Source organism: Diabrotica undecimpunctata, chromosome 8 (genome assembly GCF_040954645.1).
Source record: "Diabrotica undecimpunctata isolate CICGRU chromosome 8, icDiaUnde3, whole genome shotgun sequence".
NCBI lineage: Eukaryota > Metazoa > Arthropoda > Insecta > Coleoptera > Chrysomelidae > Diabrotica > Diabrotica undecimpunctata.
In genome coordinates, this window is record NC_092810.1 from 104196262 (window position 1) to 104209893 (window position 13632).

At 34.3% G+C, this 13632-nt stretch overlaps 1 protein-coding gene across 1 annotated transcript in view; it reads right to left on the reverse strand.

The window, feature by feature from the left end:
- Positions 1-2539: 2539 nt before the first annotated feature.
- Positions 2540-13632, reverse strand: part of LOC140448506 (alpha-tocopherol transfer protein-like) — a 74304-nt gene continuing 63211 nt past the window's right edge. Inside the window, exons 5-6 of the mRNA XM_072541588.1 lie at positions 6086-6188; positions 2540-2761 (exon numbers count right to left, since the gene is read on the reverse strand). Of these exons, the coding sequence (XP_072397689.1) occupies positions 2613-2761; positions 6086-6188 (252 nt within the window). The 3' untranslated portion in view covers positions 2540-2612. The remainder of the gene's footprint in view (positions 2762-6085; positions 6189-13632) is intronic.

Consider the following 13632-nt stretch of genomic DNA (forward strand, 5'->3'; position numbering starts at 1 on the left):
CTGGTATTACAACAAACACCAATTGCGAATCTGGACCACCATTTACAGTCGAAGAAGTAAAATATGCCATCAAAAGCACCAAAGATGGTAAAGCAGTAGGCCCTGATAATTTTCACTCAGAATTCTTAAAACTTATGGACTATGATGGCATAAAATGGTTGACAAATATATTTAACAGTATATATGATACAGGCGTGGTTCCCCAAGAGTGGTTAGTGTCAACTTTTATAAATCTTCCAAAAAAACCCAATGCGAGAAAGTGCGAAGACCATAGAATTATAAGCCTTATGAGCCATTTACTTAAAACATTTCTAAAGGTCATTCACAAAAGAATATATACAAAATGTGAGGAACAACTAACAAGAACACAATTCGGATTTCGTGATGCTCTGGGAACACAGGAGGCCCTTTTTGCTGTACAGGTGCTATTTCAGAGATGCAGGGATGTGAATTGTGACATATACGTATGCTTTATAGATTACCAGAAGGCATTTGACAGAGTAAAACATGACAAATTAATGACTATAATGCAAGAAATTGGAATTGACAACAAAGATCTTAGAATTATCAGAAACATTTACTACAATCAAACGGCCAAAATCAAAATAGAAGACCAGTTAACTGATAAAATTTCAATAGAACGTGGAGTACGACAGGGCTGTATTTTGTCTCCATTGTTGTTCAACATTTATTTTGAATGGGTATTTAAGGAAGCTTTAGACGGTTGTGCGAAAGGAATACTAATAAACGGTGAATGGTTGAATAACATTAGATATGCAGATGACACTATAGTTTTTGCCGATAATCTGAATGACTTACAGATATTAACAAATCGCATAACAAAAGTCAGCAACAGATACGGACTAGCTCTTTACATAAAGAAAACCAAATTTATGACAATTAGTAAAAAACCAATACTAAACGCTCAACTTACAATCAACCAACAGAATATCGAAAGAGTCGAGCAATATACATATCTAGGCACCAATTTAAATAGCCAATGGGACCACTCAACAGAAATTAAACAGCGAATAATAAAAGCAAAAGCAGCATTCGTTAGAATGAGAACCATTTTCAACAGTCGAGACATATCATTAAAAACAAAATGCCGTCTATTGAACTGCTACATATTCACAGTTCTGCTCTACGGAATGGAAGCATGGACACTGACTGTTGCATCTATGAATCGGATCGAAGCTTTCGAAATGTGGTGTTATAGGCGCATCTTACGTATATCCTGGGTTGACAGAGTTACTAATGTGGAGGTCCTGCGTAGAATGGGGAAAGAATGTGAAATTCTCATGACCGTCAAAACTAAAAAGTTGGAATATCTAGGACATGTAATGAGAAATCCAGAACGTTACGGCCTTCTCCAGCTGATTCTCCAAGGGAAAGTAAATGGTAAGAGAGGACCGGGAAGAAGACGCATTTCCTGGCTCCAAAATTTACGAAAGTGGTATAACACGACTACCACTGAACTGTCCCGCGCTGCAATAAATAAAGTAAAGATAGCCGTGATGATCGCCAACATCCGGAACGGATAGGCACTTTAAGAAGAAATGGAGGCAAGGAACACAGAAGCGGCAGTGGCTTAAAAAAGATTAAAAGTGGAGATAGGGAGGCGGCGAATGTTTACAAAGATTAAGAACATTGAGAAAAACCAACCAGTGAAAGAGAGAGTAAAAAGAGTAAAAACGGTAAACGTCAATGAAAATTGGGACCGTTCCCTATAAATCAAATATAAGATAGAGAAAGCAAGATCTTCATTTCAAAAAATGGCTAAGCTATTCAAATGCCATGATTTATCAGTACCCATAAAAATAACATTACTACGATGTTATATCTTTCCTATAGTATTGTAAGGAATTGAGTCGTGGACTATCACAGAAGCTACTTGCAAGAAAATTGATTCTTTTGAAATGTGGCTTTATCATCAAATCCTGAAGATATCCTATACCGACAACAATACTAACCAGGACGTTTTACTAATAATTCAAAAAGAAAAGAGTTGTTAACTACAAGAAAAATAGCCAAAATAGAATATCTCTTTCACATCATGAGGAACAGCGAAAGGTATGGGATGCTGCAATTAATTTTACAAGGAAAAGTAGATGAAAACAAGGACCAGGAAGGCGAAGAATTTCCTGGCTGAAAAATCTACGTACGTGGTTCAACAAAACAACCAGAAATCTTTTCAGAGCCACAGTTTGCAAAATATAGATTGCCATGATGTTCGCCAACATCCGAAATGGAAAGGCACTACAAGAAGAAAAAAAAACAGTGAAAATGCATCACCAATCCATAACGAGTAATAGTTGGGGTACTTGAAAGATAAAATAAATTAGTCATACACTATTACCTACACGTGGACATCAAATTGTCCCAAATAAAAAATATATTGTCAGGTACACTTGAAAGTACCATCATTATAGTCATAGGTGGTACCATCATATAGTTTCAGAATTATGATTAAAATAATTTAACAAGAAATATACATACGTTTAAAAAAAGGAACAAGTAACATAAAAAACAAAAATCATTTATTTAATATCACTTTATTTAAATTTATTTTTAACGTTTAGAAATGTCCTTTAAACTCTTTGGTTCTATATCTAATCAATTTGAATCTTTTTAAAATTTCCGTAGTAACCTAGCAATTCATCATTTTTAAGTTTTTCTGGTCTCAAAGCTTCATTTACTGTTATTTTGTCTAAGTAATCAAACCGGTCTTTGTACTCCAAAAATTTCTTTTTCCATATATCTAAAAAACAAAGAAGATCTTTAAAAATAATAGCAGGTTAATAGTGATAATACTAATAATAGTAATAATACTAACTTAACACGGTATTTAGGGAGAAGAGGACATGGATATAAGAGCTAACGGGCACGACTTCGACTCAGGCCACCGCCAGGATTGCGACTGGTCGGATACGGCCAATTTTACATAGGTTGTAATACACCCACGCACATCTACTCTTATGGAACAACTCGCACGACGGACAGCCAGAATACGGCCAAACCGTGATCTGTACGTGTATTGTATAGTTTGTATTGTATAGGACAATTTAAAAATATTAAATTTACTTAATATTTTTTTCTTTCCGTTTTAATTTAATATACGACTATACATATACACAGCAACGGCTACCTCCGTGGCATATATCTTCTTAATTGAAAAAAAAATTAATGTAGAAAGCCTGGCCAGAGGTACGGCCAACGTAGAAGCAGCATGTTGCTGGCCGCACGGCTGGTCGCATTGTAGAAAGGACTCGATTGCGGCCAACGCTGTAGCGTTGCCGCTTTACGCTGTAGATGATAAAACACCACACAAACCTAAGCGGCAAGCGCTCGGAGGGAACCTCATAAATACGCACAAACCACCTTTCTAACTCGTTTTGTACTCACCATTCAGGATAATTTTATTTCAACAAAAAATTATCTGAAATATATCGTCAAAGACTTATAGGTCTAAAAAGACAAATGCTGATATTGATGTCGATCCCCATAAACCATCCAACATATTACAAGGTGCTACCAGACAAGGTGCTACACATTAACATATAGCTAATAAACTGGAACCTCTACAAACCAATCATCTCTCATATTATCAATACGTGCCTGAGAGTATGCTGGAGAATGTATAAAAAGCTATACTAGCACTACAAGCTATACTGGGGCCTCACTGTGCTTACAGATCAAACAACGACAAATAATATACTATATTTCATACTAGCTAATAAATAATTTAGACAAACAACACTAATAGAGGTGGCGATACCTAGTAACAATAATCTACGTGTTAAATACTGTTTTATCCTTTTTTATCATGCCACTCACAACGTGGGGTCCTAACTACTAGACCATCACGGCCCTATCTAGGACTAGAGAACCACAATAGATCTGAAAAGGTCGCAGTGGAATAGGCCAAAAGGCCACCTCTCTAAATCTAATCACGCCACTCATCCATCTAAGCATTCTCAATTCCACTACATGCATTCGTTGTTCCTCGTTCTTTTTAACTGCTTAATATGTAGTTCCTTACGTCATAGCTGGCCCTATGACTGATTTATAGAATTTTCCTTTCAGATTCATTGGAATTTTTTTGTCACACAATACACCACTCGCTTCCTTCCACTTCATCTATCCAACCCTAATTCTACTGCATGCATCTCCATCTATTCCCTCATTACTCTGTAATACCGATCCTAGGTACTAACCATTTCACCATCCAAATATATCATTATGTTTGTACTAACTCCTAACTAACTACTAACTACTAAGTTTTAAATCTTTTTCCTCAAGAGCTTGACTCCACTATTGCAGTTTTTGTTCTAAGTCGCTTTCACCATTTCCTACTAACACTACAGTATCAGGATACATTAAGCATCACGGAATATTACCCTGTAGTTTAGCTTTTATTTGATCCAGAACGAATGAGAATAAATAAGGACTAAGCACCGATCTTTGGTGCAATCCTACTTTCACATGAGAAATGTATCAGTCTCTCCCACACCTGTCCTAACGCTAGTTATTACTCTGTCATACAAGTCTCGTACAATATTTACATATTCACCGGGGACTCCTTTCTTATTAAGTGCCCACCACAGAATCTCCCGAGGAACTCTATCATATGTTTTCTCAGGATCAGTGAATACCGATGAGCGTTGTTTGTTTATTGATGTATTTTTTTATCAACTGCCTTATAATGAAAATTGCTTCTGTTGTTGATCTGCCTTACATAAAGTTAAACTGATTATCGGATATTTTAGTATCTTCACTTATCGGTCTGTCAATTACTCTCCCATATTTTCATGGTGTGACTAAGAAATTGTATGGCCCTGTAGCCTTTGTCAGGTCTATAAAACATAGATATGCTGGTTTATTGTACTCGATGGCCTTTTCTGTGGTTTGTTTTCCATGCGTCTGGTATCTTGCAGTGCAATATTGTTTTTGTATAAGTTTTATCATCGCTCGGGTTATATTTTCTCCTTCGTGTTTTAGAAACTTGTTGGCTATCCCGTCTAGTCCTAGCGACTTTCTATTTTTGCCATTTCTTTCCGTTGGTTTCTTATGAATCTCTATATTTGTTTTTGTGTACCGTAGAAGTCGCTTTCCATCCTTGTTGTAAACTGATCCCAGTGTTCATTTTTTGTTCTTCTTACCAACTGCTTTGTTTCATGTTGTATTCTTCTATAGAAGTCTCGGGATTCTGGAGTTTTTGATGTTTTGTTTCTCTTTATGTATTGTTGTTGTGTCTTTTGTTCAGTGTGACTCTGCGTTTTCCTAAAGCTTTGCTTCTTCAATGTTTTTTTTTTAATTTTCTCCCAGCTCGCGTTTATATCTTCGATGTTGTTTATTTGTTTCAGTTGTATCTTCTGTGCTAGCCTCCTTTGTCACATTTCTCTTGTTAAGTCGTTCTACAGTGATTCTACATTGAATTTTCTTTCGGTTATTTCCTGTAGAAAATGTTTTGGTGTTATTTTTATTCTTATTTTTGTTAGTACTAGTTTATGTTCACTCCCTGCGTCTGTTGAGTTTAAAGTTCGGATATCTAGAATCTGCTTTGGGTGAATGTTTCTATTAGTGGCTTTTTAAAACAAGAATAATATTCTTATAAATCATTAAACCTTCGAAGTGGTAACAGAATGTATAAATCTAGAAACGACAATCATTAATTACAACAAAGTAGAAGGATAAGTTAAAACGCGAATACAAGCGGTAAGCAGATCTTTCTTTACAATGCTATATCTAATGAGGTCAAACTCTCGCGATCTGCAAAAATCCAGATATACAAAACCATAATACGGCCAGCAGTCTCGTACGGAGGCAAGAAATTGATGCGAACAAAAGAGAAGTTAATGAATTGCTGGCGTGGAAATATAAAATCCTTCGAGTATTATATGGTCCTTGCAGACCAAAATTACTTTTTGTGTGATCCCAAGGACAACCAAATCATTGTATGACTCTTAAGTTGTAAGTTGCAAGAACCTTATAGGACATGTCGAGTTTTATCATTAAAAAAGGCCACATCATATTTGAAAAGATTAGGAATGTAGGTAAATATATATTTAGTAAACATATGTACCTTCTAATTCTGCCATAGATCTTTCTTTTCCACCATAATCTGATGGTAGCGTGTCTTTGGGTATAAAAGGATAAACGTCTTCTATTGATTTATGTATATAGATCTGAAATATATATATATTAAGTTAACAATAAATATTATTTGTCATTTAAAAATACATTCCTAAAACTTTATACCAAATACTTATTTAAAACTCTCATTTATGAAATTAAATATAAAAACTCATATAAAAATATTTTTATATGCTTCATTTAAATAAAACATTAATTAAATTTCTCAAAAAATTCCCAAAATGATGTTTAAAACTTATAGCTAAAAATATTGTTGTTTTTAAAGTGCTCCCCTTAGCAATCAATACACTTCCTTCATCGTTTCCGTTGCTGAAAAGACCCTGAGAACTATTTTTGTGCAATACTGTTTAGCTCCTTTAATGATTTTCTTTAAGGATTTCAGTCCCAACAAATCATTGTTACAGATCTTTTAGAAAAAAAATATCTTAGAGTTTAGAAAAGAGTTTTAGACATAGTTTTCACTTCTGTATACCAGGTAACAGCACTAAAGATGGACTTGTTAGTCCGAAATCGTTCGGTGATGTAGACCGAAAGGGTCTTTTTAAATACATATATACCTTTCATAAAAGATATTTTAAATAAATTTTGGTTATTACAACCTTGTGATCACTGAACAAAATACTCTTGGAGCTTCAAAAGACTGGACCAATCACACGTGTTTGCAATAGATTCTGTTCTCTTAATATAATTTCTATAATAGACCAGAGCGGGTCTATTTTGCGGTAGTGTGAGAGGTGGCATTCGGATTTCTGCAGAAAAACGTGTGTGATAACTTTAATAATATTTATTGACCCATCCTCCATCTCAAATAGGTCAAAAACATTAGTATTAAATTTTAAAAATTACTAAACACATCGATTTTGTTCTACTTTCTTTTCTTATACCTTTAAAACGATTCATTTTGGAGCAAAGTTATACTGAAATAATATACTGACAATTAAATTTTCTATAAGATACGGCTAGTTAAGAATGTTTTAATTTATTACCCCTGCTGCAAAATAGCAATAAAAAAGAGGGAGAAACGAGCCTTTTCTTATTCAGTGATTTTCAACCACTTAAATTGCAGCCAAAATTGAATACCTCGGTCACATCATGAGGAACAGCGAAGGATATGGGTTTCTGCAATTAATTCTTCAAGAAAAAGTACAAGGAAAACGTAGACCAGGAAGTTGAAGAATTTCCTGGCTGAAAAATCTACGTACTTGGTTTAACACAACAACCACAAATCTTTTTAGAACAGAAGTTTGCAAAATACAGATTGCCATGATGATCGCCAACATCAGAAACGAATAGGCACTACAAAAAAAAAAAGATTACAGTTAGAACCTTCATACTTCGTCTAGAAATTCGTTATATTATAAACTCGTATAATACGTTATAAAAACGTGAACAAACTGTTTACGTCAGTCTGGAACATGCTTTCAAACAATTGTGGAAAGCCAAAGGAATCAACGTCGATGGCGAAATGCTCGCCGCTTAAAAAAGATTGGAATTATGCTTACTGAGTTTAATGCATCCTGTAAGTTGTGTGTGTGTGTGTGTGTGTCTGTGTTTGGTGAAGTTACATATTAGTTCGTATACTTCTCTACTATCTAAGGAGAGTAAATGGGTGATGTTTATGGGAGTCTGAATTTTAAGTTCTGATAGTTTTGAATACAGCTGATCTGTTTCATACCTATGTTTATCGCACTTAAAAAGAATATGGTTGATGTCACATTGTGATATATTATCGCATGAGCATACCCCAGAAGGGATAATATGTAACTTAGCCAAGTGAGCTGGGAATGCACCGTGATTAGTTTTTAGTCGTGTAATTGTGGCTGTCAACTTCTTTGGCATTGCATATTTGAAAATATAGTCAACATCTTGTGGTAGGGTAGGGTGGATAGTATAATATTGATTATTTGAATTCGTTGCTATGTTTTTCCATTTTTCTTTCCAATTTATAAAAATTTTGTTATAATAATGTTGTTGTAAGTCCTCCAATGTAAATATGGGAATATAGAGTCCAACATGGGTCGCATCTTTAGCAAGCTGGTCAACCAGTTCATTTCCCTCGATACCTATATGACTTTTAACCCAAATAACTGTAATTTCTTTACTATATATTTTATTTTTAATAGCACAAAGAATATTATTTCTTTTATGTTGAGTCATATCTGAGTTTAATCCTTTAATGACCGATAATGAATCTGATAATATTACTGCTTTATTTAAATTGTGTGAATCTAGCCAATCTAATGCTTTTTCGATAGCTACCGCTTCAGCAGTATATATTGAACAATGTGATGGAAGTTTAATTTTCAAAGATTCGCTTTTATGTGGAATGTAAACTGCGCAACCTGTGGCACCATCCTCTTTTTTGGAACCATCGGTATACATTATTACGTGATCATTATAGACACTCAATATGGATCTAAGTAAGACAAAGTTTATTTGTGGGAATTCTGTGTACTTTGGTATAATGACTTTTGGTTTATTTAATGTTACCTGAAAATTAGCTTTATATATTGGTAATCTTTTTTCTTTGCCATAGATATTAGGATACTCATTAGTTTCTAAGAAAGCATCAGCAAGTGGAGGAGAATTTTTTATGCGCCAGTATTTATTTGAGAGGTTTTCAATAGATAACTCATACAGTTGACTAAGTAGATTATTATTATTTAATCTTAGCTTCAGGATATGTTTAATTGCCATAATTTCTCGACGATTTTGAAGAGGTATTTCATTACTTTCAGCAAGTAGTACAGGGCAAGGAGTAGACTTCATGGTGCCCAAGCATATTCTTAGACATTTAAACTGAATGCGGTCTACAGTTAATAAGTGTGTGTTACTGGCGGCACCATACAGAATGCAACCATAGTCTACAATAGATCGCACGTAGGCTCTGTAAAACATCAATGCAACTTTGGGGTCAGCACCCCATCTTCGATTAGTAACACATTTAAGAATATTAATACCTTTTTCACACCTACTTTTTATATATTCCACATGTTTTGACCATAAGAGTTTGGGATCAAGAAGAATGCCAAGATATTTGTATTCTTTGACAATAGGTATATCATAACCAGACAACTTTATTTTGTCAGGCGTACGAATCCTATGTCTAGTGAATATCATTGTGGCTGATTTGTCAGGGGAAATGGTCAGTCCATGATTTTTTACCCAGTTATTAACGTTTTGCATGATGAATTCCAGAGCCTCCAGGCAGTCAGTATACGAGTTACGCTCTGTATAGATGCATATGTCATCAGCGTATTGGATGCAATTGATTGTGTTGTCAAAAATGCCATGAATACTTGCTGAAAATATGTTGAACAATAACGGACTTAAAACTGATCCTTGTGGAAGACCTGTATGAGCAATTCTAGGACCGTGTAGTTGGTTTAAATGATCTTTAATATATATAACACGATTATTATAAAGATGAATAATATTAGTCGCTATATTTTGAGGTAGTCCTATATCATATAGTTTTTTGTGTAAAATGGTTAAATTAACAGAATCATATGCCCCTTTTAGGTCTAAAAACAAACAAGCAAGATAATTGTTTCTGGAAAACGTTATTTGAATGTCGGTAACTAAATGTGATATTGCATCTAGTGTACCAACACTAGCCCTAAATCCATATTGTGTACTTGGAAGGATACTATAATGTTCGATAAGCCATTCTAATCGAGTCTTAATAAGTCTTTCAAATGTCTTGCATATGCAAGACATTAATGATATCGGTCTGTAAGAAGAGGAGAGTGTTTTATCTTTATTAGGTTTAAGAATTAAACAAATAACTATTTCTTTCATATGATCCACATATCTTCCATTGAAAAGCCAATCGTTGAAAATTGTTAGTAAACTTTGTTTAGCTATAAGAGGTAATTCATATATTATGTTATAGTAATTTGATCGCGCCCCGGAGCCGAGGACTTTGAAGACTTGAGTGCAGCCTCAAATTCTATCATATCAAAACTTTCCTGGAAAATATTGTATTTGCAAGTTTTACTGTTATCCTGAATAGGAAGGTCAACATATGGTGGAGCAAATTTGTCGAGCAACTCTTCTATTAGTTAATTTGGCAGGGGATATCGTCTTGTACGGTAATTTTTATTCACTAGTTTATTAACAAAATTCCAAATTTTACTGATGGGAGTATTTTTGTTTAAAGTATTTACAAAGTTAATTCACGAACTTTTTTGTTTGTTTGTAAAGAGGAGTTTACTTTTGGCTTGAATTTGTTTGTATTTAATATAGTTTTCAAAATTTGATGCTTCAATGTATCTTTTGTAAGCAACTTTTCGTGAAATGATCATATTTTTGCATTCATAATCCCACCAGACTGGAATTCGAGATTTTGGCTGAAAGGAATTTTTGATATTCATAGAAAATGAGGCAGCATCGTCAATTGTCTTTAACAGGAAGTCAAAACGTTCCGCTGAAGTGATATTATCGGTTATATTTTCGGATAATGTTTTTTCTATATGACCTTTAAAGATATTCCATTTTGCTGAATACTCTTTCCATTTAGATGAAGGAATTATTGTACATGGGTGATAGTCCAAGTCGATAGTGATTACTATAGGTAAGTGAGTTGAACCCAGAGTATCGGGAACAGGATCCCATGTGGTGTATCCAATTAGATTTGGTGTAACAAGGGATATATCCACCATTGATGGAAGTTCATTAGGTCTTGTTACTTTGGTCGGTCTACAGTCAATTAGCAGAACTAAATTACTGTTATCTAGCGCGTCTACTATACACTTGCCCTGAGCGGAATCCTTCAAGGAACCCCACCTACTGTGGTGTCCATTGAAGTCCCCACCAATGACAACCCTACCACTAAATTGAGTTAAAAGCTTTTCCCAATCTCTATTATTGACTATTACTTTGGGTGGTTTATAAATACAAACGATTACCAATTTAATTTGTTCTATAAAAACTGCACACGTTTCAATACCTTTATTAAAGTTTTTCTTTACATTAATTTCAGTAAAACAAAGGTTATTTGATATGAGGATGGCTACACCACCGTAACCATCAGGTCTATCGCTTCTGATAACGTTGTAACCTGTTAAACCAAAATTTTTATTTTTAGAAAGCCATGTTTCATTAAGCAGAATGACATCAACAACATTGTGCTCGAGATAATTAAGTAAACTAGGTTTATGTTTATTTATAGATTGACAGTTCCACTGCAGTATGTTAAATGTCCTGTTGTTCCCCATCGCTTTCAATATCTGTTAGGTTGTTCAACATTTTTTCAATTTCTTCTTTTGTATTTTTTTGTAAGTTAGGTAAAAATATTTTAGGGTTAATTTTCTTGATGATATTTTCTATCAAGGCTGGAATTTCATTGATTATTTTACATTCTATTTTTTCTTTATACGCCATAAACTCGTCCCTGTAGGGATTAGGGATTATAGGTTGGGATGAGGTGTTTGTAGCATTGGGAAATCTTGGGAAAGTTGGTGTCTTTTTGATCGCAGTAGGAGAGATAGCTTTACGCTTGTTTCTTGTTTTTTTAATGGTAGGTACATAGGATTGATTTTGATTTGTACCTTCAGGGATGTTAGGGGTTAAGGCGGGGAAATTTTGTATAGTATTGAGGATATCGAATCTATTATTTGTAGTTACCTTGGAGTATGAAGGATTGTTAGCTATGATTTCTGCCTCTTTAAAGGTAGTGTTTTCTAAAGCCATTATTGATTTTATTTTGTATTGGTGTTTAAATGCAGGACACTGTTTAGAGAGTGAGTTGTGTTCAGTGGAGTTGCAATGTAAACAAAATAGAGAGTTAGTGCATGTTTCATTATTATTATGAGTTTGACTACATTTTTTACAACGATTTGATGTTGATTTGCATTGCCGAGCAGTATGACCGAAACGAAAGCAATTAAAACACTGAACAACCGGATATATATATTGTTCAACATTAAACCTAACCAAGTCTAAATTAACAGTCTTAGGAATGCTATTTCCTTCAAATGTCAAAATGACCATCTGGCGAGGTACAAGAATTGTTTCATTATCCGAATCAATTATTTTCCATTTTAACCTTTTTACTTCGACAACATTTTTATCTGAAACAATATTTTCTAAAATATACTTTTCATCCAAAAACGTATCGACTTCCCTAATAATTCCCTTCTTTTGAGTAAAAAATGATGGAATATACGCTACAAGTTTATTATCCTTAATAAGCTCATGTTCAATTAGAGAATTTGCGCAAGTATAAGTTCTAAAAATTACTTTTACCTTATTTCTGCCAACAGTTTTAATGTCTAGTACATCGTGTTTAAAATATTGGTTTTTAAATAGATAATGACCGACACGTACTGGTGATAAACGGGACAAGTTTTTGTCTGTAGATTCTACAAAGACATTATAATACCCTGAATCATTTATTTTATATCTGTTATTTAAATTAATATACCTTTTGTCTTCCGTATCCATTAATGATATATTATTCTGAGGTGGCTCAACACCACCCCCCGATTCACTCATAATAATAAATAATTAGATCCTACCTTTTTTGAAGATCGGTTGGTTTATTTTCAAATTAAATACCTATTAATTTGATAATAGCACTAGTTAAGGACCCGGCACAGATTTATCGAACGATGTTCACCTGTTAACTGTCCAACGAATACTGATCCTGTAAGTTGGTTTGAATAAAAATTTTGGAGAAACACAATACATGACAAGCGAAAATCCAAAAGTTGACTGCAGCGAAAAAGGATTACTTCATAAATATAAATATATCATTCAGCTCACGAAATCCTAATTTTTAGGGACAACCAAACTTCTAAACTTCAAAGAAGAATCACTTGAGCATGGACCTCATATGACGCTCTATTAAACATATTCAAAAGCAACATGCCAAATTATTTGAAAAAAAGAAGATCGACCAATGCCTGCTTTTAGTCATGACTTACGGCACTGAAACGCTGTCCTTAACCCAGGCTACAGCAACCAAACTCAAAGTAGCCCAAAGTCGAGTTAAACGCACGCTACTCTCGAAGACAGAGTTGAAAACGAAGGAACAAGAAGAATGACATGCGTCATAGATGCCATAGAGCGTATAGCATAGCTGAAATAGAATTGGGCAGGCCATGTGACCAGAATGACTGATAGGCGTTGGACCCAAAAAATTAAAGTGCGGAAAACACAACTTTATAAAAGAAGCAGAGATAGAACACCTACACAATGGACAGTCGACGTCGAAGAATAGGTGGGCATTGACTGTAGAAAGCTCAAGACCAACAGAACTGGAAGAAATTAGAAACGCAGAACTTTGAACGCAGAAGGCTAGATGATGATGATGAATAGTATATGTAGTAACAATCTTGCTGCAGTTTATTGTTAGAGCTATTCTACGATAGCTGTTGCATGAGTTTCTCGATCCTTTTTAATAAACAGAAATATATATTAATCTTATCCATTACTCTGGCCACATGCAAGTTTCTCACATTATTTGACAAA